Below are 25,705 nucleotides of genomic sequence, written 5' to 3'. Positions count from 1 at the left end.
CGAGACAGGGGATTGAGTGTCCTCAAGAAAATTTTCTACCTTGGAGGTCAAACCACCTTCAAAGGCCGAATACATAAATCTCAGGTGAAGAAAAGGGTAGAAAAAAACCAGACTTCACGAATTTTAGTTCTTTTTCTTTCATCTTTGTAATACTGCTAACCTATTTAGAACTCAAATTATAACATACATGGATATATTTTTGCAAGGAGTTTTGTATTTTATAAGTACACCTGGAGGATAAATGAAGTGTAGTGAAAAATCTATTTTTTTCTGGAATATTCTGGAATAAAAATATAAGGTAACATAAAATGGAAATACTCAGGTTGTGAGTTTAGACATCAATAAACCACTCTCCACCACTGATTAGTACAATAAAACTTTGTCATATAAGGGTAACATATGTCTAACTATCGTGATACAGTTTAATTTCAGTTATCATGTTGTATTGTGAGGATAAATTAGGAGAAACATAATATTTCCTCTTTGTTTGAACAGGGACAGGCTGCTGGTCAATAATTAAAGACCATCGTGTCGTGTTTCACCTGTGACAAGGGAACAAAGGCAAACTTGGCTCTAGTCTCATTTAATCTTCTGCTTCTTTTTTCCATTAGAAGAATACAGTCTGTCAGCTCCTACTAGCATCATGTATAAAAAATACTTTAAAACTAGAGAGTAATGTTGGCTTGAAAGTCTAAACTGCAGCTGTATATTTAAGAGTTAGTCAACCTTGACAATATGACACATTTACCAAACACACAGAGATGATGTATTTGGAAAAAACATATAATAAAAGTATATTAATAGGGTAAGAAATATTCTTTATTTAAACAGTCTGTGACAATGTGTCTGGCGAGATACCAAATAGTAGTCGATAATAAATGAGGTCTGGTTTGCACGACTGGTTTTCTCTGTACAGTGAGTGAGGAAAAGGCAGCTTAGCAAAATTGTATTGCATTTTGGCTTAAAAATTCCAGAATGACAGCAACACTTTGTAAACATCAAACAAGGCTCAGGGCAACTGTAGATGCAGATCAACGACTGATGAAGAAAACATACAATGATTACGGATCTTAACAAATCTGGAAATCAGAGAACAAGCTTGCATCTAGTGTTGACAGAGTGCACAGTACTGAGATACTCCACCTTAACTGAAATAACACCAACATCAAAAGTGCAAAGCAAATAGTAGGTTTTCTTAACTTAGAAGAAAAGAAAGAGGAAAAGTAGACAAACCAGGTGATAAAGATGCATTTCATCATATGGCTTGTTTCAGTTACTGTCCAGAATTTGATCAGTAAAATACGTATTAGTTTTTTTTTTTTTTTTAAAAGAGACATTCAGCAACATGCTCTGTCCACCAGATAACAAAAATATAGTTTACATGTACAAGAGGATGATTCATGATTACAAAAAAGTAGACAAATTGTCAAATTTGAGTCACCGATTCAACAACTTTTATTAGAAAAAACAGATCTAAAACACAGCCTAATTCACAAGACGTGCGCAAAAATTAAAATATGTGCAAAAAAATGTAATGCGGAATTAGTTTCTTTTAAATAATATTGATTCACTTTCCAAAGATAAAACAAAAGTAAAAGTATTTACAGTAGTGTACTTCATGGGGCACGAGGCTCATTAAAACGTGTCAGGAAATCCGATGCCACTGTTTAAGAAAAGAGTGAAAAAGAAGCCAGCTGTGGGAGCTGACAATAGCACCCAGCAGAAATCTAAACCCTCTGCTCTGTGTGTGTCCTCCCAGCAGACAGTTTGCAGCTTTACAAACATCCTGGCACCTGATGCCTCTCCGCAAGCTTCGGATCGACTAAACCCCCGGCAACACATGGCAACGTCAGGGGTCTGGGGACGTCTACATGGCAACATCCTGTGGAGGTTTCCTCTGAGGCAGTTCAGTCCTATTTTCCCCTCCACAGGGCCAGTAAGCAGGTGCTCTGTGGTCCCCAGGTGTGGGTGCATCACTGCGGTGCCGCTGTCCGATTGGCCAAAGCAAAGTTCTGCTGCAGAACCACCAGAGAGCTGCGGAGCTGTGAGGAGAAGAAGAACCGACTCAGCACACTGAACACCTGCTTTAGGCTTTTAAAAGGTGCAGGTATGCATTAGTGATGGATTCCTGCAGGTTGTAAAGCTGAAAAATAACTCTGCTTGGCTTTGACTCACTACTGTAAACAGCACATTCATATTTCTTCAATCTATGGGTAGCATTTTAAAACACATTCTACCATACTATCTAGTATGATGGACAAAGATTTAGTGTGTCTTCATACATAGCATGTCAAAAATAGCTGGATTCCTCCTACGTCGCAATGCAGTTTGGAGCCATCAAGCTTTTCTGGCCATTCTGACCCAGAATCCTCTACACAGTTACATCACATACATAACAGTGTCTCATAGGGGCATAAACAAGTTTGAGCTGCCAAGAACACACAGACAGATGATAGCTCATTTCACACTGCAGACTGTGATGGTTGTCTGAGCAAGACAGTCTAAGGCTCAATATTATGACAAAGTAGTATGTCTCAGTTATATGCATACTGTGTGCAACAGTATGTCCTTTGGAAGGGCAGCTGTAGTCTGTAATAAATGGGTAGGTCATAATTAGAGAGGTCTCTTTCATCCCTAGCGCTCTTGTTGTGCTTACTGGAAACTGCCACCGTCTTTGCTCTGCTCTGGCACATTTGTATTTTTATGCATTTCCATTTCCTGCATTAGTTGCTATCGTTTGTCCTTGATCTTCTTGTGACACAATAAAGCTAACCTTGAACTAATTTCTAATCTAACATGCAATCGACTTCAACACAGTCATCCTTTCAAAGAGCATAATTAGATAAGAAAAACTGACACTGCTGTAATGTTAGATATGGAGCTACATCCAGCTGCTGCTGTGCTTTAACAGCTAGCCTGTCTCTGTCCAAAGGGAATAACTTAACCTAGTAATGCTCTCTAATTAACAAGCTACGTGCCATGCGTTTCATCTGTGCTTGCAGCCAAGTATAAAAAGCACAGTTTTTCCTTTTTACATGGCTTATAAGTCAGACTGCTTGCATTTAAGAGCAGTATTGATCAGGGCTGAACAAATTTCGATGCATATTTTATTTGCAGTTTAAATCGAGCTTCAATTCGATATTCATTGTGTAATAGAGTTAAAACATGATGGAGCATTACCACATGAGATACCATCAACATAATAACTGCTTTATATTCTAAAAGAATGATGAGAACTTAAAAGATGTTAATGACTTAGAACATGCACTTGTTCTTTAAATATAGATTCGTGCAATGTGGAATTATCATCACAAATGGTGTGACTGCGTTAAGTTAAAAACATTAGAAAATAATAACAGTTCCAGTTAGAAAATAATAGCATCTTACTATGAATAACACTGAAACGGGTAAATGTGTAGAGGACGTTACTGTTATGCTGGGTCATGTGCTGTATGCTGCATATCCTGAATTGTTGCCTTTGCAATTTTGCACTTTTTCAAATTGTGATTTCAGTTTGATATGAATTGTTTAGCTCTAGTTTCAATCTATATATTAAGCATAGTTCATCATTTAATGGTGTCTAAAATGTAAAAAGACCTCTGTAACTTATTGAGTGTGCAACGAGAAACCCTCAAACCAGGAGCAAATTATAAAATTAAATGTTGACAGCATGAGCATTTATCAACTGACCTCTGACTATTCTGCCCTGATTTAAGTCATAAAAATCGGACATAAGCTCAGAGGCCGAATCAATTTCAAGTGCACCATCTTTACAATCATGGCTGGATTTGATTTAAAGTCAGAGTTTATGTAACGCATTTCCAGCTCAAATGACCTACCTGTTCTAAAAGGTTAATGGAGTCTTGCAGCACAGCTTTCAGCATGTGCATCTCCTCTGCGGTCCTGTATGCTGGTGCCTGTTTGGGACTATATTGAGGAGCCAAACTGTCACACAACAGAGAAAGAAAGAAATTACTCACATGTGCACAATAAGAGATTTACTTTTGCTGCATGAAGGCAGCAGAAACAGCAACAAAGTGAAGCAAGTATAAGAAGGCGGCTGATGTAAGATGTCACTTATATAACCGCATTCAGTGAAGCAGACAAACAGGCAGTTTCAGCGGTGTGAGTCATTAGCACAAGAGCTGTCTCATATGTGGGCTGTTTAAACGCCACAGACAAAATACAAAAATGTGGAGAAAAACGTACCCCTTCCCTCCGTCCACCCACATCAAGACTTCTGCTTTCTGGGCGATCATGGCGACCGCTGATACAGTTACCTCACATGAACAATCCACAGACATATGCAGGTTGCAAAGCAGCGGTAGAAAAGTAACTGACCTGGCCTCGCTCCTCTCCCTCAGCCGGTGCTTCGTGGTCAGATACATGCGGTGGGCTATATCCTCCATCGCCCACAACTTATAAAACAGGCCCAGGTTGAGCATCGCCAGAATCAGCAAGCTGAGAAAGACAGGAAACGCTGAGTTTAAGCTGACTGCTGGAGATAGCAAAAGGGAAAGACAGATGTTTACATGAACTTTACAGACTCCAGAAACTGCGACATTTAAATGTAATTATTTTCTTCTCAGTCAAGGCAGTAGCTTGAAAATTTACATTCCTTACACACAGTGCAAACCACAACATTGCCCAGATGTGTTCCCCGGTTGTCAACTTACATCACACTCATCCCAACAACTATCGTAGTCGTGTTCCATCTGTAGGGGCCTTTCATTTCAATGGGGCCTGAAATACAGCATGACGGATCAATATGTGATAGATTTTCTTAAAATCATGCTGGCAATTTGAAGAAAAACATCAAGAACCAGGGTTTCAGCTGGAAATTTTGCATTAGTTCACAACATTGTTCTGGTTACCACACATTTCCTCCCAGTAACATTGACGTTTTGCAACAGTCTGAGACTTAATAATGCGGTGTTCTGGGTGTGTAACCTCATATGACAGTAACATAACTCCCCCTACAGTGATGCCTGTGATTTCAGCAGTTTTAACAACTTTGAGAATTTCTTGCTGTCGAGTCACACTAGCAGCTGCGACAGGTACAGAGCAAGTCTACAACCTTTAATAAGCACTGAAGGAATCACACAGACTACTTGAATCAAAGGAAATTTGTTCCAACGTGTAAAATCTACATGCCTGCCATGTTAAAGCAAAATCTGCAGCAAAACAGCTCATTTAAACACACTGCCATTATTATAAACTATTGATTGTCTTTACATTGAAATATAAAAACTGATCTCAACTATGTAGCTTGTAAGCTTTGGCTTTACATGAAAACTACATTTTAGTTTGAAATATACATGAGTTTTTGGTGATAAAGAAATTGATGCTACAGCCAGGTGTTAAGTAGCTTAGCTTAGCATCCGACTTACATCTGAAAGTAACTTAATACACATCCCAGTACTTCTCTGGCTCACGAATGAACGAGTTACATCTTGTTTGTTTAATTCAAAAAAAAGCAAAGTGAAACTACAAATGGTGACATAGTGAGGCATTAAGTGCAACACTATTTGTCGGACTAACTTCCTATTGTGGCTTGCAGCAATAACTTTTTTGTAAAGGCTGAGCAAATAAAGATGAAGTCTAGATGAAGTATTTTGTGATATTTAAACAGAGCCAGCCATGTTTTAGTTCCATATTCACAAAAATGACACGGACATCCATTTTCTCGACAAACTCTTGGCAAGAAAACAGGAAATATTTCCTTTAAAACCAGATTTTAAACTGTCAGTACCCATGTTGCCGTCTCTGTGTTGTTCAGAATCTTGCCCGTACTGCTTGTTGGGCTTTATGTGCTCTGGCAGAGTCCGGCTGTAAGTTCGCCTCCTCCTCCTGAGTCCAACCATCTTCCCAGACTCTCCACCTCCTTGGTTGATGTCTACTTCCTCCTCCAGAAGTTCTGCCTCTGTATAGTGTCATCACAGGGCCACAAACAAACAGAATGCAGAAACGGGTGGATTAGCGCGGCAAAAACACCATGTTTCTATCATGATTGTAATAAAAGAAACATGTCTGCTTCAAAAGCAACAAAAAAAAAAAAAAAACAAAAAAAACAAAGAAATGCTTTCAAGATCAATTAAAAACCAATAAATAAGTACTTGGTGGCTTTTCATGTCACCTGTTGTGCTTCTGTACAACCTTAACCTAGCCAGTTTTTACACCTGTTTGCTTCTCTCCTGCTCGCTTTGCTCACATATACTGCATTTTATTATAGCCAAATTCCCAACAAAGCTGTTTTTCATTTGCATTTTTTTCCTGTTTGTTATCAGGCAACGGAAAAAAGTAAGAAACTGTAACTGAAATGTTAACTTGAAGTCACTTAAGATCCATTTTCAAGCTGCCGTTTAGCACAGCTTTACAACTTGACAAACTTACTTGTGTCTTTGTCAGCTACTGTGGGGTCAAATGATTTGCTCTACACTGCCAATTACAGATACAGAGAGAGTCTTCTTCCTGAAGGGGGTGCGGACAGCTGTAGTTCATCCGCATTTAAAGCTAAAAGCCCATTTAGGGCATGGATAAAACCAGAGACTATACAGGTCAGGTATGGCAGAAGAAATCATCTGTGTAGTATTTTAAGCTGAAAAGTTAAAAGACACATTCTAAAGATATGCAAGACTCATTAATTTGCTAGAAAGGGGAACAATAAGGGACCTTTTAAAATTGCTGACAAGTGACTTCAGTCTAAAACAGGCTGGCAAGATTGCCCTTTACATTGGCTTTCTCCCTCTTGCGGCAGTAATATGATTAACTGCTACGGAGCCTGACATGTTTTGCAGCAAGTAGTTCATATCAGATCAGAGATAAAAAAATGAATCACAAGCTAAGGGCAGAAGACAAGGAAGTGCTCTCCTCTGGCTCCACAATGTGCAGACAAGGCTTTCTACTCACCCAGCTGTCTGAAATAATCTTCTATTCCGCTCCAGGAGTTTTTGGTAATAAAGGACTTGATCAGGCCCCATGGCTGCTTCTTGTATTTCACATCAGTGTACACCCTGGCAGCACAAGAGCAGCTTTGAATTATAGTCAAATAGAAAAAATATAAAAGTCAGCAAGTAAATTGATATAAAAATACGTTACCTCAGGCGGCACTTCCGCTTCGAGTTACTTTTGATGCTGTAGTGGTTTTGAGTGTAGAAGTAATCATGATAGGGGACGTCATGAGTATACACCTCTGAGTCAACAAGGTAATGACCATCCCTGGATTCTTTATACATCGTCTGGAGCATAATTAAATGCACAAAGAGCCAATGAGCCATAATTCACACAAAGACATATTTGTTCACCCATTCAGCTGTGAACACACTGATGTAAACACACCTGGTGCTCTGTCGCAGTGGAGAACTTCCCAATCAGAGGGTTGCTGATGGTTATTGTGTAGTTCAGAGTCCGCTTCATGTTTCCAGACGCATCTTTTTGCCAGGGAGTGAAGCTGGCATCTGATAACACGACAGGCGACGTTGAATATTGCACAGGAGAGATTTTATCAGCTAGAAGTGATGAATAATTTGTGGCTGACAAAGAATAGAGGGCTTACTGGTTATCTTACGGACGTTCATAAACCTGCGGATGAAGATGGAGTCGGTGAAGAGCAGCTCAAACATTTTGGTGGCACTGATGTGGAAAACTTTGTTGAGATACAGTCGACCCGACGCCTGGGAAGGACCAACTTGCTCCTCCACTGATGAGGCAAAGAGAAAAATGTTAAACCACAGGAATGCAAAACAGAGAGGCCCTCACGGTCGTGTCTTGTTACCTTCCTCGATGCTTTCCGAGCCGCTTTGCTGGGATGCACCGTTCTCGTTGGCGTTGAGGTCAAGGGAAAGCGTGGAGCGTTTGGAGAGCCGCTGTGGGGCGAGGCGGTCCAGCGAGGGGACAGGACTACGCCACTGAGATGGAGTGGTACGAGACTCATCCTGCAGGAGAGACAAACCGCTATAAAATGATCCAAACATGCACAAATCACCGCCATGTTAGAAAAACGCTGCTTTTAATACCATGTTGGCTGAGTTCTGTGAGCCGACAGGGGAAGGCAAGTCCTCCCCTTGAGGTGTGGAGGCCTCTAAGGGTCCCTGCTCCACGGCAGGGAGGCGAAGGATGTGGGGACGCTCCAGTCTCCCAGGAGCATCATCACCGCCAGGCCTCGCTGTCAGGCTGCAGAGAAACAAGCAGGCGATGAGAAATTTTAACATTTTACATCAAGTGTGAGGTTGGAGGTGCAGATGCTCACCTGGTCTGCATGCTGGATTCTGCTGCTATCTGTAAACTCTCCATCTCCTCATGGCTCAGACCCAAATCAGACCCATAATGCTGTTTAACCATCTGCCACAACTCGAGGCTGGTCAGAGGCTGAAAGACGAGGAAAAAAATTAACTGCAAGGCTTGTTTGAAATCTGCAGAAGTCTTCTTTTTCACAATAAGATTCACTTTGGCACATAGGAAACACATTGTGAAAGAACGTCGTTTTAGAATCCGGAGCAGGTAACCTGGAAACACGTCCACACTGTGTAATTTACAGCCTTATCTCCATGGGTGACCAACAACTTGCAAACCTTATAGTCTCCCTTTACCGCTTACTGACCTTACGTTTCTGTTTTAACCCCTAAAAGTCAGTTCAATCTTTAAAATATCACCAAAAATACGACAGCACAGTATTGGCACATATGTAGGTTGAAGGTGTTCAGAAGAAACAAGTGCAACAGTCAGTTTTTACATAAGACAAGATCAGAAAAACACTTTTCTCCTCCAAGAGGAAAGCGATTTATAAAATTTGGATTATTGTAGGCCTGTTTACTCCCACAAGATTTTTGTGGCCACATGTGAGCGCACGCAGAGTCCCAGTGTCCATCTAAAACCAAAAAAAAGTTTTAGTTCTGTTCACGTAGGCTTTACTTACACGTTAGAGGACATACCCCGGCAGCTGTGAGCTTCAACTGGCTGTCACACAACGATCTGTAACCTGGACGCACCGCGCAACGCACATTCAGGAAGTCCTGTAGCCTATGTGAGCGAGTCCAGCTGCGTAATGACGCGCCGCCCAGATTCACGCCGATAAAAGGTAAATAAAAGCTCCTGCTTGTCGAAAGTCCGGTTCACCGACAAATCACAGCCGAGAAGCTGCTCTGTTTTGATGCGATCCCGCTGAAAAACACTTTCAGCTCCGACTCAAGCGGAGCGTCAAATGCGCAGATAAGCAGCGCGTCCATGCAAATGAGCCCCCGTGGCCACACCTGGAGAGGTCGTTGAACTTCAGTGTGTTTTTAGGCGGGTGTTTGTGCCGCAGATCCCTGCAGAGCCGCCCGCTGTGGGAAGGCTCTCATGGTGCCTCTGGGCAAAAATAGCTGAGCAGCTCCAGCAGCTATAGGCGGAGTTCAAATGAAAGGTTAAAGTCCAAACTGACGGTAGTTTATCATCATAATCAGCGCTGACAGAAAAGGAAAGCAGGCTGCTGCTGCTGCTGGGTTTTCATCTAAAACCGGATATTTTAGTGGCGACTTATGTCCTATGCTCTATACCAATGCAATACATCTTACTAATTTCTAGCAAAGATGTGGCAAAAACATCATCAGCCAGCTTTTCTACTGACATTCCAGCTTCTTGTGGCATCCATATATCAACTCAATCCAGTTTAAGCTGTATTCTTCAGTATTTCCCTGAAACTCAAACACATTCTGCGATTAACCATAAAAAACTATTATTTAACATTGCTAGTGGTGGAGTCCATCATCCCCTCAGCCCTCACAGGAAACAATGCAGCATGTAAAAGGAGATATCAAGAGCTGTACGTTTCCTTTTCCTTGCTCAAAATGACTGCATTCAGTGTCCACTGATGAAACGGCATTTCATTTATTTGCATCCCTTACTCTCAAGTTGACCTGCTCTCAGTTTTTACTCTTTCCAATGTTGCCAACTGTGCTTAGAACTGCTAGTGTTTTTACCAATTACACTTTCACTGACAGTCCGACAAGTTTTGAATCCCAAACTGCCAGTTAAAATACATAAACTGCTGTCATAATTAACTGACAATTCAGCTGAAGTTTCATTTATTCTTTAGTTCCAAGCGCTTTTATCCATTTCCATAATTAACATTAATCTTCTAGCTTTAATTTTACATGAGATCATGTGTAATTTTTAGCTTTTTAATGTTTAATGGAATAGTGGACTGACATTTGAGCTGCCTTTGTCACCTATGCGTCATTTTACAGTTCACCAGTTTGTGCTCTTCTGCTGAGTTCAGTGTCGACGTACAGATAATTCAACTGCTTAAACTTGCATTTTCAAAGTTTTCAACCACTAAAACAGATTTTGAAAGTGTTCACCTCTTTCACAAAAGACATTTAAAACCTTTTATGTGCTTCAACTCTCATTAAACATTTCACACATGCACTTATTTTAAGCTATTTTACCCGTATAGAATGTTTGCATGTGCAGTTTTTATTTTCTTCAGAAAATCTCGCTTCTCTGGTTTATTTTCATTGTACATTTAGTTTCACTACAGGCTACAAAGAAGTAGGTAAAAGGTGAAACCTAAGTTTAATGGGTTCATTTTTAACTACATCCTTGATGTTCATGAACACTGTAAAACAAAAATTGATAATATTTTGGCCATGGAGAAATACTGTAAAATAACTATCTCATGTCTCTCATATCGTGTATAATTTTTTTTTTGGCTTTTTAATGTTTAATGAAGAATTTTTGCATGTGTAAAAACAGAACTACCTAAAATATACACTGAAGATACAGGAGATAGATTATATGACAATAAGAACTGTATTTTGACTGATTATCAATGTTTATAGATGCCATACATTCAACATGTTGGTTGTGCATACTTCTGTATTTATACAAGATATCAAATCTATGTAAAATGACAAAACCAGTACTTATTTTTCTAGTAGTGTGACTAATTGTATCTAATTTTAGAAATGATTACATTATTAAAATAATTCAAATTAAAATATTTAAATAATTACAGTATTAAACTTCAATTAAACCTATTAAATAAAGAACAAGTATTTGTGAAATTAAAATATAAACTTTATTGTTATTGACAGATACGGATCAGATGTGTGAATTCAGTCTATTTTTGCAATTTAATTGATATTTTTGTGTGTTAAAACTCTGTAAAAAAATTACTATTTTGTGTGTGTTTTTTTTTTTGACAGTGTAGGCGACTTATTCCAAACATGGTGCCTCAGTATTTGGAAGAATAAACAAAAGGTAGTGTCTGTTGGACTTCTGAGCAAACCCTGCTGCTGCTCCCTGCAGATCTTTACCCCTCATGGAATACAGCAGAACAGCACTGATAACCCCAAAGGAAGACAGTCTGTAGCCGGGGCAGTAATATATGCACTCTGGACCTATTAGATAAGTGTTGTGAAAAAAAAAAAACAGGTTAAAGTCACAGAGCTGCTGGTGTTATGGGACGATTTTGGTACAAGGTCTAGGATAACAGAAAAGTCTTGTTTGCGACTGATGTGAAATGACTGCATGTCCTGTGGGAAGAGTTTTTGTTGACACACTAACAAAGGTCTAAAAGAGGGGTGACTGAGCTAATCCTGCATGGAGTATGAACGTTCTGCTGACAAGTGAAGTTGGCAGAACATGCAGCTGGAGGTAACACCAGGTGGCTGGAGCTCGGCCTTACCTTGTCCATCAGTGTGTTTTGCCACATTCGGAAAACACCCTGGTAGCTTTTCTCTCTTGCTGAAAAGGAGGTGAAGAAGAACTGCGGGGTAAAGATGCAAAAACAGATAAATTTGCAGTTTCAGATGTGAAATTAGTTCTGAATTAGTGCTCTTCAACACAGATACCTTCTCTGTGGCTGTGTGGATCTGGATGGCGTTGGGAATCAGCCGAGCCGTTTTCTCCCTGCTCATATTCGTGACGTCTTTAAGAGTCAGTGCGATCTATGGGGAAAATAAGGGGGAAAGGTTACTGTGCATATTTTTCAAACAGTGCTTTTATAGAAATCTCACTGTCAGATATTCCTGCACACAGAATCTCCTTTGTATCGTAACCTCACAGCGAATAAGCAGCCCTCTTTGCATTACAATATGGTCGACTGAAGCTGCCAGAAGTAGAGCAATTAATGCATCTTCCGTGTTGTTTTACCTGCTATTCCGCAGCTGACTGTCTTTGTAATAGTTGCACATAATTGCAAAGTGTTGCATGTTAAAGGTGGTGCTGGAAAACCTAGCCACAAGGCAAAAAATGGGGCTCAGAAATGAAGATGTTTTGATTAAAAGTGTGGATTTTTCCTTTAAAACACAGCATAATGTGCACTACTCTGTTAAGCGCTGAACCATCACACTTAAGACAGTTATTTTGGCACACAAGTTCTTTTTAAAACATTTGACTGTCTTGTTGTTTTAGATTGTCTGTAGCAAAATGAGTATTATCAGCTGAAGTAATATGAAAATACAGTCTTATACTGTATTTGTCATTTATGCTGCTCCTTCCCCAGCATATATCCTCCTCTTCCTCCACAGCCTTCTTACCTTCGTACCCCGAAACACATTGCTGTAGAAACAGACCCAGGTCTGTGAGAGGTAGAGGCGTCCCTGAAGGAGAATATCCCGCTGGAGGGCACATGGATAGTCTGGGAAATAAAATAAAAACACATATATGGCTGCTGAAACAGGTGAAACATTCATACTAAGGAGTGTGCAAAGTTGTGATCTGACATCTTCCAGTTCATTATAAGTATAGTAAATAAAACTGAACTCATACTTGGGAAGAATTATTAAAACAGAGGGTTTTCATAGTGCAAAACTTAATCATTTTTAACACAGGAGACTTCAAAATAGACCTGATTAATTCAAAATGTTTGGAAAAAGGCTCCTAATTTAATTTTGCTGCACTGGTGTCTTTACTTACTACTTTAATACGTTAAAATCTTGTAGGAAGAGGTTGATTTTCATGAGAAAAGTGACCACAAATGCATGAATTTTTTACTTCAACAACCTGGCTGAGGGCTATTTCCTCTCCCTTAAAAGCCTGAACGAAACTATTACATAATACATACATTATTTTTTCTTTTTGAATCTATTCAACCCCACAGACTCACCAGAAGGTCCATTATTAGAGCAGCTGTGTAGCAGTTAACCGAAAAGCTGATTATTTTAAGTGAATGTAAAAACGTTTGGTTCCCAAATACGACAGCTGCATTTTGTGGAGTTGCAGAGTGAAGTGTATACAATATGTCACATCTATTTTCTGCAGCAGAATACTGATGCTTCAGACAGGAAGATGCAGAATATATGTGATGTGAAAGGCAGGAAAATTACGAGAAGTTAACGGGATGTCGGAAGTTTTTCTCTTCACGTTCTTTGTAAAAACTCATTTTACACAGAAATGTGTCCTACATTTTTGAGAATCACACTATATAACAAAACTGTGAGGATGAACTGCCAGTAAGGATTTTATTAATACAGTCTTCATAAGGAACTTTTTCCTCCCTGAACAGTACAAGAGTCAGAATGACACAATTTGCGACATTAAATCACATGCAGCATTTCCAGTTTTTTTTCATGAAACTCACCTACTATGAGTCTCTCTGATTCGGGCACTTCTTTGAACAACTTCTTAAACTCTTCAAACCTCTGCTTGTAGGTGGCCACAGGAGTTTGAGGCGTGGCAAGACACTGTGCCTGATAGTCAGAGCTCTGGGGGAGGACAAGAGAACATTACTGATGCAGAGACATTAATGCACATTTGCACAAAAAAGCAAACGATAATTTAGAATCTGCGCAAAACTGGCAGAATTCTGATCTGGAGTTAAGAGATGGACTAAATCAGTGAGAACCATCTCCAGTGAGTCTGAGCAGATGATAAACATCATTGTTGGCCTTCTGGGCTTTGCATCACAGAGGCAACAGTAATCCCACTTGCGCAAAGAGGGAAACATAATGTCATGAATGTGAGTCACAAGAGGGCAGCAAAAGATCTCATGATTGAAATATAATAGATACTGTACATACTCAGTGTTCAGTTTCATGGAACAGCAGTAGCTTTATGTTAACTAGGACAAAGGGATGTTTAGTTTTTCTTACATCTTCTTCCTCTGAGCTCCACCTTAAATCCGCCAGTGATGTTGTGTCATCTGTAATGTCATCGCTGCCCACCCCGGAGCGGTTGGATACCTGGTCCATCTGCTCTGACATGCTGCTCACAGAGAAACACATGCTGGGATCACTTCAGCTGTGCGAGCTTCACTTGAAACATTGATCAAACCATCAAAATTCTACTGGTGTCAAAAGCAGAAACAGGAGGAAACATAGCTCTCGTGAGAGTTTAACTTGAAGAACCCAATTTAAACTTCTGTAGGAGGCCAGATGTCACCAGACAGAGAGTCATTATCACGGCAGGAGAACTGGTTTGACTGGGGAGCGTTGCTGATGTGTAGTCATGCAAGGGAACAGAAACCTACGTGCACTTGTGACTATCCTTCTAGAAACCCGTGGCACATGGCAAAGTTGAAAAGTGTCGTTAAAAGAACAGATTTGTGTTGCGAGTGAAAGCATTACGCAAAAAAATAGGCCGACAGCGACCCCTCTTCGCCTTTTCTGTTCTCAGTTATATTGAGTTGATGAGTAGGAGCTATCATCTGATATAGATGTCAAGTCTTATCAAACAAAACAAAGTTGATAACACATCATATATGCATCAAAAGCTACGCGCTGTTATCAAACGCGCGTCTAAATACTTGTTTTTACGCACGGTGCCAAAAGCGCACAGGCGTCTTTAATCTTTACATCTCCACGTGCCACTTAACTGATGTTTAAAGACACATAAAAAAAGACTCTTGTCAGTCACTTACCTGACCCGGAGTGGACCCAGGATTCCTGATTTGTTTGCGACCGAGTTAAAACGAATAAATAAATAGATAAATAAATAAAAGCCAAAACAACAGCTCTTGTCCCGCACTGCTTTGACGCTCCGCTCGTGGAATTAAACGTGCGCTTCAGCCGCTTTGTTGCAGGTGCATCTTATTCGGCCGAGGGAACATACCTTTAGGGAGTAGTCACCTCATTGGCGACGCTCATTGGCCTTCACATAACTAGTTAAAGCCTCCAAAATGACCTCTCACTTTGAAGATCTTCCAGATGACAAGTTGGTTCCAATAATAGCCAGGTGAGTCAGCTACAAGCTCTATCATGGACTTTTTTTTCTTAACAATAACAAAACACTATTTAAGACTACTCCTATTATTTAAATGCAGTAAATTTAGTTCCATACTTAATGACAAAAGCAGCCTGAGGACAGAGAGCAGGAGATTCCAGAGTATGAGTGGTATGCAGAGAGACCAGTTCAACAGCATCATCAAACACACACAAAGCATGACTGTTTTTTTCCCACATTTTAATTCTTTGGGAGTCACATGATGAAAGTATTGGACAGCAGAGCGTCGGAGTCCGACTCTTACACATTCACACAGCAAAGTACACAACACTGCACAGCGTGAAACAACCATAAAAACAAAAAGAAAGAACAACAAAGCCTTCACGTCAAAATGCTGGCAATAAATAGACTGATTCTTATTAAATTTATATTCAATACTCTTCTGTACAGATGGTCTATGAATTACAATACATCAACCGAACAATCCTCTTCAAGAAGAGCAACACGGCTACACAGAAATCATGTAAACAGAGAAAGGAAGAAACAAGGCGAAGAGATTCCTCTTTCACACACACGTTTAACTCACGCACACGACCAGTGACCATGCAGAGGATCCAGAGCACGTCGATACGAGGCAACAAATAATAATGAATATAGTACATCTTTCTCTTTTCCCTCCACATGAAATTGTGCACACACTCTCTCACAGTCACCCACAAAAGGAGCACAGGGGAGCACACAGGTTTCAGGGGAATACGAGGAGGTGGAATGTGATTCTGCAGTGGAGGGGTCAGAGATGAAAACTGGGAAGGTTGTGAGAGTTGGAGCTTATTCCTCCAACGTACGGAAGCCGTTCTGCATGTCCTCCAGCAGCTGTGCGTACTCGGCCTTTATCTTGGCCTCGCCGTCCTTCACCGGGTCCTGCATGGACACAGAAATACAGTCTCGGAGTGAGAACAGAAAACAAGACGCCTTAGCAAACTGTGCATGGTCTGAGGTGGTGGATTTAACAGGCACAACCCAAGTGGAGTTTTTGTAGATACCTGCACAACAGACAACTAATCAGTTAGCAGACCAGCAGAAAAATAAACAGCAGCTAAGTATTTCTTTAAATATTTTGCTGTAAAAGATGCCAAATATTCCGATGTGCTGCTTTTCTCAGTTGTATGTTAATGTAAAGGGAATATTTGTAAGTTTCTGGCTGATATGTTTGGCTAAACAAAGACATCTGAAAAGTCACGTTAAGCTTTGCAAAACCGGCTCAAGCTTATTTCCAATTCTTCGTCAATTATGCAGAATGATGAGACAGTGAATTGAGATGAAAAACAGCCAATAGGTACAGCTTTAAAGTGCAGAGAACACAAACCAAACAAAACCTAAGCAAACACAAAATAATTCCTTGGAGCTACATCCATCTAGTGACTATCCATCAAATCTATAGAATGACTTCATTCACTTTATCTTCATCTTGTAATCTTTTTTATAAAGTAAAAGTGAAAGAAAACCAAAATGTTACATTTGGCAAAAAATACACTTCACTTCTTGACTTTTTTTTTTGCATTGCAACTCTTAAAGACGAACACTTTAAAATCAAAAAAGAATTTTCTCTTCATTTTAAATCTTTGAGCTTCAAAACTTTTACAAATTTTGTCAGAAAAAAGGAATCTGAAATAATCACATACATATATATGCGTGTGTGTGTTCAAAAAAATCATAAGAGACACATGGAAGCTTCTGCAGCTACATAACCTAAACTTTCCCATGTTGCCGAACACACACCTTGAATTTCATGGAGCTGATCCTGTAGAGGATTTCTCCCATGTGCTCCCTGATCATGGCCCAGGTGATCTTGTTGTCGCTCTGAGCTGTGGTCTCCACTGCGTGCCGTGCCATGTCGTAGAACGCTATCATGTTGGAGAGAATGCCTACCGTCTTGTAGAAAGGACAAAACCTGAGGAGACGGACACCCAAAAGTCAGATTAGAGCTTCTTTAAAGGATTTTAGATCACATTTATTTGCACATAAAGTATCTAGTGTTGGAGTTTCACCTTTTCTGCAAGATGTCTGACACCGATCTGAACTCTGACCAGTAAAAGTAAGTGAGTAAATGTTACGTTTGCAGTAACTTTACCTGTCATAAGGAGTGTAACCGTTCTGCTGCAGGAAGTCGTCTTTGATCAGTTTTGCCACCTCCAGAGTGATTTTATCAGTTTCTGCCAATGAAGCCTGTCAGAGGGAAAGAATCACATTATTTATGCATGCACAAATGTGCTGTGACTTTGGTGAAGTAGAAGCAGAATATATAAAAGTATGAGACTTTTCTGCCGGATGTGTTTCTGACTTTGAAGCTAAGATCAAACCACTGCCGACGTCTTCATGCTGAATTACCTTTCCGACGAGCTGCACGATCTCAGCCAGGTCCTCTTCCTCCTGCAGGATCTCCTTTGCCTTGGTACGCAGGGGCACAAACTCAGCGAAGTGTTTGTCGTAATATTCATCCAGAGCACGAGTGTATTTGCTGTAGCTGATGAGCCAGTTGACAGAGGGGAAGTGTTTCCTCTGAGCCAGCTTCTTATCCAGACCCCAGAACACCTTAAAGATGAGGTACCAGGTGCAAAATAAAGACCTATGCTTCATGAAGCTGATCTACTTATTTAGAGTGACAGTGGGATCAGACTTTGATCATTTACCTGAACGATACCAAGTGTGGCTGAAGTAACAGGATCAGAGAAGTCACCACCAGGAGGTGACACACTGGGGAAAGAACAACATTTTCATTTATCTGCTGCTGTATATTCCACTTAGCTACAATCCATAAAAGACGTGCAGAGTAACGTCTCCCTCTAGTGATGAAAAACTATACTCACGCTCCTACAATACTGACGCTGCCCTCCCTCTCAGGGTTGCCCAGACACTTCACTCTTCCAGCTCGCTCATAGAAGGAGGCGAGACGGGCGCCCAGGTAGGCAGGATAACCGCTGTCTGTGGGTTGGCGAAGGAAATGCTGATAAAAGAGCTGAACACTGCACCTCCACACTGACTTCAAAACAAACATGTAGTAGCTCGACATTAATGGAGCTTCAAGCAGTAAAATATTCAAAGAGTAGCCAGGTGGTGCTTTCAGCTGCTACACCACCTGTCTTACTGTTTCTTTAACTCAATGTATTGTTAAATTTAAGAATAATAACACAAGTATTATGTTTTCTTCTAATTAACACAAGTCAGTTTTATTCAGAGTAATGGACAAACAGTTGGTGTGCCATTTGGTGAATTGGCAATGTGTGAAAGAAAATGTGCTACAAACTGTCACAGAAGGTTGTTCATCATAACCAAAATCCCCCAGATCAGTGATTTAACTGAGGAAAGAGATGCTCCCTGTGATAATAATATGAGACGTCAAAGGAAAAAGGGAATGACAGAAAGTTGAAAGTTACAGATTTATTCTCACTTCTGTTATGTAAAGTAGAAACTTATCCGATACATTTCCTATTTGTTGTAATCCAGTGTGAAGTTGGATGAGGTCTAATTCTCCCCTTGGAAAAAAAAGTAAACCTGCAAACAACAACAGTTGCTGTTGGAGAGAGAGACAGGAAACGTGGGAAGAACAGTGGGGGAAAGACAAGCAGTAAATGGCCATGGGTCAGACTCGAACCCATGACAACTGTGTCAGGGACTATAGACCCTATTTATGGGTTGCCCGCTCAACCTGTTGAGCTACAGGGGTGCCCGGCAGTAGCTGTTTTTTAAATGCTAATGCCAGAAATACAGTGCAGAAGCTTGGATCTGCCTTTAGGTCTTACTATAATCTCCAGGAGATCTCAAACTTACCAGCAGGCATCTCAGCCAGACGGCCAGAAATCTCCCTGAGAGCCTCGGCCCAACGGGAGGTGGAGTCAGCCATCATGCTCACATTGTATCCCATGTCTCTGAAGTACTCCGACAGTGTGATTCCTGCCAAAACAAACTGAGTTAGAATGAATGAATTCATTGTGTGAGCTCATTAGAAAGTGAAAGAGTCCTCACTCAAGTAAAGCTTGTGTGTTTCATTGTATACCTGTTAAACTTCATTTTTCTGTGATTAATCAGAGGCGGTACTCAGAGTACTCTGATACAGCACCTTATACCTGAAGAAAGACTACTGTAGGGTTTAGCTAACAGTTACCTGTGTAGATGGAGGCCTCTCTGGCAGCTACAGGCATGTTGGAGGTGTTGGCCACGAGTGCTGTTCTCTTCATGATGCTCTCCGTCTTTCCGTCCACCTCCATGGTCAGCTGTTGACCAGAGAACGCTGTCAGTTACCCTGAGCACCAATTTAAGTCTCTTACAAAGCTACCGCTACCATCACCCACCTCAGGGAAGTCTCGCAGTACTTCTGACATCTCGTTACCACGCTCCCCACAGCCTACGTAGATGATAACATCACTGTTGGAGTACTTGGACAGAGACTGAGAGATGACAGTCTTTCCACAGCCAAAGGCTCCTGGGATGGCTGTGGTTCCTCCTTGCACACATCTTCACACAGAGAAGAGAGAATCAACTTTAGAAGAACCTTTTCAAAATGTCTTGAAGGTCTGAAAGAGGATGTGAGACTCACGGGAACAGGGCGTCCAGCACCCTCTGTCCGGTCAGCAGCGGGTGATTGGCGGGCAGCTTCTCTGTGACGGGCCGCACTTGTCTGACAGGCCACACCTGCACCATAGTGAACTTCTCCTTTACACCTTCAAACTCCAGCTCCATCACCACATCCTGACACAAACACACACAACATCAGCGCAAAACAGCACCTAATGGCGGCTTGTAGACCTTGGCTGTAGCTGGAGGTGCGTCAAACTCACGGTGACGTCGTAGTTCCCAGGTGGAGCCACGTACGTGACGGTGCCTCTGTTTCTGGGAGGCAACATGATCTTGTGCTTAATGAGAGAGTTCTCGTACACCATGCCATAGATGTCTCCTCCTGTGATGTGACTGCCAACCTAACAGTGAAAAGGGCAAGAAACGATGAGTAAAAACACATGGTGACTCAAACATTTCAAGAGGAAGATCTGAAGTCGGCAGAGATTCATACCCGCAGGCTCTTGCTGGGAGAAAACTCCCACTTGAGGTCTCGGTTGAGGGCTCCAATGTTGACACCTCTGGGGATGTAGATGCTTTGTGTGATGTCATTGATGTCCTTTAGGGGTCGCTGGATACCATCAAAGATGGATCCCATGATTCCTGGACCCAGCTCCACAGATAGAGGTTTCCCTGTCCGCAGCACAGGATCTCCCACGGACACACCAGCTGAATTCAAACTCAGGGAAACCAACTAAAGTTTGGATGAGGTCATTTCTAATTTGAATTTCTGCATGAGATAAGTACATTATGTACTGCATATATTTAATGATGTAGACATGGAAGAAAGTATCCTAATTCAGTGCAGTATGCTATATTGTGAGCTGTGCATTGTCCTTGAAAATCATCTAATTGCTACACATAGTTGGCTCCTGTGGTGCACAGAATTGCACTTTTTTGTCATTATGGCCCCGACTCCATTTATTACTTTTAAAGAAAACATGCTCACATGAAAGGTTCACAGTTTTTCAGCAATTGTCTTAAAACAATAGCCATGTTCCCATTTGAACACTGAAACACGTTTTTCTTGCTGTAATAGTGCAAAAAGCCACAGTAGTTATATAATCAGAGGTCTATCTAAAGCTAAAATGATGCTATGAGGGTAGTAACAGTTCTAGTCGGACAAATCAAGTGGATATCTCTCAAAGCTGTAGTCTTTGTAGTATTAAAAACACTCTGTGTTTCCACTACATGTCCCTGCTGAGCTGCACTGGAAGATCAGAAAAGCACAGAGGGACTTTTATAGTAATTTGGCAAATGTCTGCTTGATCTGAAGCAGAGGCCTCATAATATCTTTACATGGACTTCCAAATATATTTTTAAGAAAGAGGTTTTGTCCCTCATCACATTAAAATAGCATCTCCTAGTAGCCCAATTCAGTGTTCTACTGGGCACTTGACTAATGTTCTAAGACAGAGAGGAAAAACTGGGAATCTATCACTTAATAACAGCCATAAAAACAGATGGACATAGCTTCACATTAAGGATACACGTCTCCTCGTAGACCTGGATGGTGGCCATGTCTCCCTCCAGCCTGATAATTTCTCCCACCAGCTCACTGTGGCCGACACGAACCAGCTCATACATGGCTGCTCCTGCCATGGCTGTAGCTGTCACCACTAGAACACAAAGAAGATATAAGATAAGATTAAACTTAATACCAAAGGAAATGCTTGATACAGCAATGAGAATAAATGCCTTTAAATAAGCATTGTATGATGCATCCATTTTTGTGTTGTTTTTTAATCCATGTCAGCTTTATAAAAAAACTAAACAAGCTATGACCATGAAGAGATACAGCATTGCCAGAGGGAAAACACCGTTCATGCCTACAAAACCTGTGACAGTACTACCACGAAAAAGAAAGACAACTAAGAATGACGTAGACAGACAGGTTCAGAAGTAAATGGTCCGCTCTTTGTGAAAAATGCTGAAATTAAAAAGTCAATTGTCATGCACACCTGCATATGTTTTCCATACGATAATAAAAGAGCTGAGAAAAAACCTGAGTCCATCCTTACTCTACATGAATGTTCTAAAACGGTCTGGATAAAGTGAATGATATACCTTACAAGTTGTGATAAATCTTATAAATATCATAGGAGTGTTTAACTTTCTAATCAGTCATTAAGTCAATTTAAATAAACAAAATTCCTCAGTAGTAGTTTAGTATCACTGTGTGTACCACACTGAATACATAAACGGCTTCAAGACCATCTCCAAGCAGCTTCATGTTTCTATAACCACAGCTTATTATAATATTACCAGAAAGTTTAAAATCCAGGCGCACCAGACGTCTCTTTCTGAATGAAAGTTGACCCATAAGACCCTACTTTTGTGAGAAAGCATAATAAGCCAGACTGCAATTTGCTCAAATGCATTATGACAAGAATTCTGGGAGAATGACCTTTGGACAGATGAAAAAAAATATTAACAGACGAAAGCTTTCATAGAAAAGAACTAAATGCCCACTGTGAAACACAGGGGGGTTCAGTTGTACTATGGGGTTATTTTGTTGGTCTGGCACAAAATCTGTGCAAGGCACAATAAAATCAGGAAAATATGAAGCATTTCTGGAGAAGCATGCTGCTTAATGTCAGCTAGGTCTGTCTCAGTGGCAGATTATGGCTCCTCCAAAGAGATAATGAACCAAAATACACATCTGAGAGCACCCAGGAATGGATGAGAAAGCAAAATTAGATTGTTCTGAAGCTGATTTGAGTCCTGATGAAAACATCCATCAAAACATCACATTTAGGATCCTAGTATTTTTGTCTATACTATTTGCAATTGTTGTGTTGGTTCAAATTTGTCAGTTTCAACCAATTTAAGAGAAAGTTGTGGGTCTTTTTTAAGTTTAAGGGTACCAATAGTTTGGGCCACACATGTGCGACTTTACTTCCTTAAAAGATTTGCCAAAGTTGGTTAGTTTCCACTTATCACAAAGTTCAACAGTGACGTTTTAGGCATCACCTTATTCCTTTTTAAACAATCCTGTGTTGCAAATGAAAAGTTTCATAAAGATGACTGTGTTTGTGTGCACGCTGTGACCAACCTGGTCCGGAGACTCCATGAACGTATCCAAACTGGCTCTCTCGCTCCTCATCCCTGATCTTAGGCAGCTTGGACATGTCCATCTTCGCAGGTTTATTTGTGTGACTGAAAGGAAAAGATGAAGAGAAATGCAACTGTCAACAACATCACCTCTGTGCTTCACTATTAATTATTAGGGATTTATTGGCAACCATAAAGCAGCTGTGTCTAAAAGTGCTTTAATTGCTGTTCATGTTTAAACGCCGCAGTTCATAAAAGAAGCACCACTATGGCTAAAACTAGCACCAGCTCAATTTTAGAAACAGCTATTTGAAAAAATTAAGTCACCCTTTGTATTACAATTAACTCAAAAATGTCATTTTAGCCCAGAATGGGGCTGGCGACACCAAGCTGATTTTCTGAGTGTAAAAGAGGAAAAAATTACTACAAATCTAATTAAAATCAAAGATATGATTTGCATGGCACTATGTTGGCACCTTGGTGTTGGCTCCGTCTATAGTAACCATAGAAACCTGAAGGAAACTACAGCAACATCACTGCTCACGACTCCTCATATCTCAGCACTACGGATGGAAGTAGGCCACCACCCTCATCTGCCTCTCCTTCTCAGCTACACACCTCAGGTCCAGTACTACGGTCAGTATGACGTGTCGGACTAACATTAGAGGGGAATTCCACATATCAGCATGTTCCTCTGTTTTCCCTTCACACATGTATGTCAACATGGTGTGCTATTTTTCATAGGAAGGGTTACAGTAGTCTCCCATGAGTGCACTTTTGCTTTCTTCCTGGGACATTTATTCAGCTTCATGCAGCAGTAACACAAGCACAAGCAGTCGTGACACAAACCCATCCCCTCAAAGAGCTGACTGCACACATGAAAGATCAGTTTTTTTCTGCAATATGCTGCATGCAAGAGCCACAGGAGATCAAGCCAACATGCTTATACTGTGGATTTTTTTGCACCCCTAACTCCTAATTCTCTCCCTACATCCATGTCCTTTTTGTGCCCTTCTCACTGGTGCTCAGATCTTCCTGTTTATGCTAGGCTGCTTCACCCATCTGTGCAGGAATAGCTCCACCTGCAGATCAATGCAAGAATGACACCTAAAAAAGGTTTAATTCTGTTCCTCTGGTGCATCGTTTCTTTATTTTAAAAAAAAGACCAAATCAGACTAAATATGCTGGCTTTCTATTTGGTATTATGTGTGTGTTTAATCTCAAAGACAAATGAAATATCTCTATGTATGCTATGGGTTTTTGAAAAAGCCTTTAGGCATACAGCGCTATGATAAGCTTTATTGTTCCCATGACTAATGCACCAGAAGCAAGTCTACAACTGTTTGATTAACGCTGCTTCTACAAATAACAACAGAATTACATATAAACCTCAACATTATAATATTTACAATCACAGGCTGTTAACACCACATTCTCATGTAATAATATAAGCTACAGTAAGACCACATTTGTTCATAACCTCCTCATGAAAGAGTTGTGGGTAAAGAATTTAGCAGACATGACACTTGATCATATGATCAGGCACATGACTGGCTGGCTTCAGTATGACTCTCTTTGAGGAAGTGGAAAACTAGCATGGTGCAAATCTGGGAAGTACAAATTAAGAGTGTGAGCGGAAACTCTGGAGAAGTTCTCCCACCTGACTACAAGTCCTCTGCAGAAAATGGATCCTAAAGAAATTGTACTACTACATTATTACGCTGCAGACCTTAACAGCTGTGTGGCTTATTGCTGTGATTGATTGATTGATTGATTGCAGAAAAGGGGATGTTAAATTCATTTCAAAACTGAAATAAGCGGAACAGCTTGTTGACCAGACAAAAATCAGGATATTGTGTGTATTTTCTGCTGCTTATCTGTCTAAGTGCTCATTACTGATCCAAAAGGACAGCTGGGTTAACACTACGGGAGATGGTGTCTGGGCCAAAACAGGCTCAGAAATGTTACATATAGGTGAGATGACAAAACATCCTGTCACACTGATGTTAATTGCAAATTCCTTGAATGCAGGTAAAGCTGCTGAGTGTGAACCTCAGCCAAAGTACATATTGTTTTTAAAGCAAACAAGCCATGTTACCAGTAGATATTTAACAGCATAAGAGTGACATGTTAGCTTGCTTATTAAATATGATGAGCAGGAATTTGTGCCTTTGCTGTGAAGCTGATTTCAACGCAGGACATTCTGTTTGACAGCTTTTCTCTAAACTATAAACTAGCTAGCTTTATTGACACAACAGGAAGAGCTTGAAACCTAGCCGATACATCACAAATACTCATATTTATAATTCCCACTCGACCACACATTGTCTTTACAGTGAAAACAGCGTTAGACAGCTGTGTAGGGAATTCGGTATAATGAAAATAAAAGCAAGAGTGGTGACTCGGCCTGCCTAAAAAAAAAATGCTGCCTCTACGGTTTTGTCGCAACGGGATAGCTAAATTGTTTCGTTATCAACACAGAAAATTCACTGTATGTTTATAATAATGCAATTTCGCAGCGCAGGTGAACATGAACAGAATATTTACCGTCAGGTTGTGAAGTGTCCGTTTGGTATCTTTCCTGGAGAGAGAAACGCTGGGTGCTGCGGAGCGTGACAGCAGTCTGAGGTCAGCTGACTTCATTCACTCGCTGCTCGTTTTTACTGCGGGCCTCTGCAACTGGCGCCATTTTGGATCCGCCCCGTGACTTCCGCAAAGATGTTTAACTGACGCACGTTGGTGATCGATCACTTTAGACCAGTACTCGTCTGCAGAGATTACCACACAATAAGAAGAACCTTAATTGAAATGCTTCTAAAAAAATTATTCAGTGCCACTTTTAATATACATCACTAGAAACTGAATTTGAATCACATAATTTAAACTGTTCAGCCTGAAT

At 40.6% G+C, this 25,705-nt stretch overlaps 2 protein-coding genes across 2 annotated transcripts; both read right to left on the bottom strand.

Annotated features, from left to right (window-relative positions):
* Positions 1-797: 797 nt before the first annotated feature.
* On the bottom strand, positions 798-15,102 carry gramd1c (GRAM domain containing 1c). Its single transcript, XM_023292084.3, has 18 exons — positions 14,840-15,102; positions 14,073-14,184; positions 13,562-13,685; positions 12,519-12,619; positions 11,832-11,927; positions 11,666-11,746; positions 8,249-8,367; positions 8,016-8,172; positions 7,775-7,934; positions 7,556-7,699; positions 7,339-7,457; positions 7,099-7,238; positions 6,910-7,013; positions 5,753-5,923; positions 4,677-4,743; positions 4,342-4,461; positions 3,840-3,945; positions 798-2,042 (listed from the first exon to the last, which is right to left on the bottom strand). The coding sequence occupies exons 2-18, from the start codon at positions 14,181-14,183 to the stop codon at positions 1,974-1,976; spliced, it is 1,989 nt and encodes a 662-aa protein (XP_023147852.2). The 5' UTR covers position 14,184; positions 14,840-15,102; the 3' UTR covers positions 798-1,973.
* A 262-nt stretch (positions 15,103-15,364) lies between these two features.
* Positions 15,365-25,512, bottom strand: atp6v1ab (ATPase H+ transporting V1 subunit Ab). Its single transcript, XM_023292091.3, has 15 exons — positions 25,354-25,512; positions 22,808-22,911; positions 21,243-21,371; positions 20,207-20,421; positions 19,977-20,114; positions 19,736-19,887; positions 19,491-19,653; positions 19,304-19,412; positions 18,970-19,092; positions 18,009-18,123; positions 17,832-17,895; positions 17,530-17,733; positions 17,273-17,367; positions 16,921-17,092; positions 15,365-16,062 (listed from the first exon to the last, which is right to left on the bottom strand). Exons 2-15 carry the CDS (start codon positions 22,887-22,889, stop codon positions 15,970-15,972), a joined length of 1,854 nt encoding a protein of 617 aa, XP_023147859.2. The 5' UTR covers positions 22,890-22,911; positions 25,354-25,512; the 3' UTR covers positions 15,365-15,969.
* Positions 25,513-25,705: the final 193 nt, after the last annotated feature.

This window comes from Amphiprion ocellaris, chromosome 22 (assembly GCF_022539595.1).
Source record: "Amphiprion ocellaris isolate individual 3 ecotype Okinawa chromosome 22, ASM2253959v1, whole genome shotgun sequence".
NCBI lineage: Eukaryota > Metazoa > Chordata > Actinopteri > Pomacentridae > Amphiprion > Amphiprion ocellaris.
Note: the sequence above shows the minus strand (reverse complement) of the source record. Positions and strands in the feature narration are given on the sequence as shown.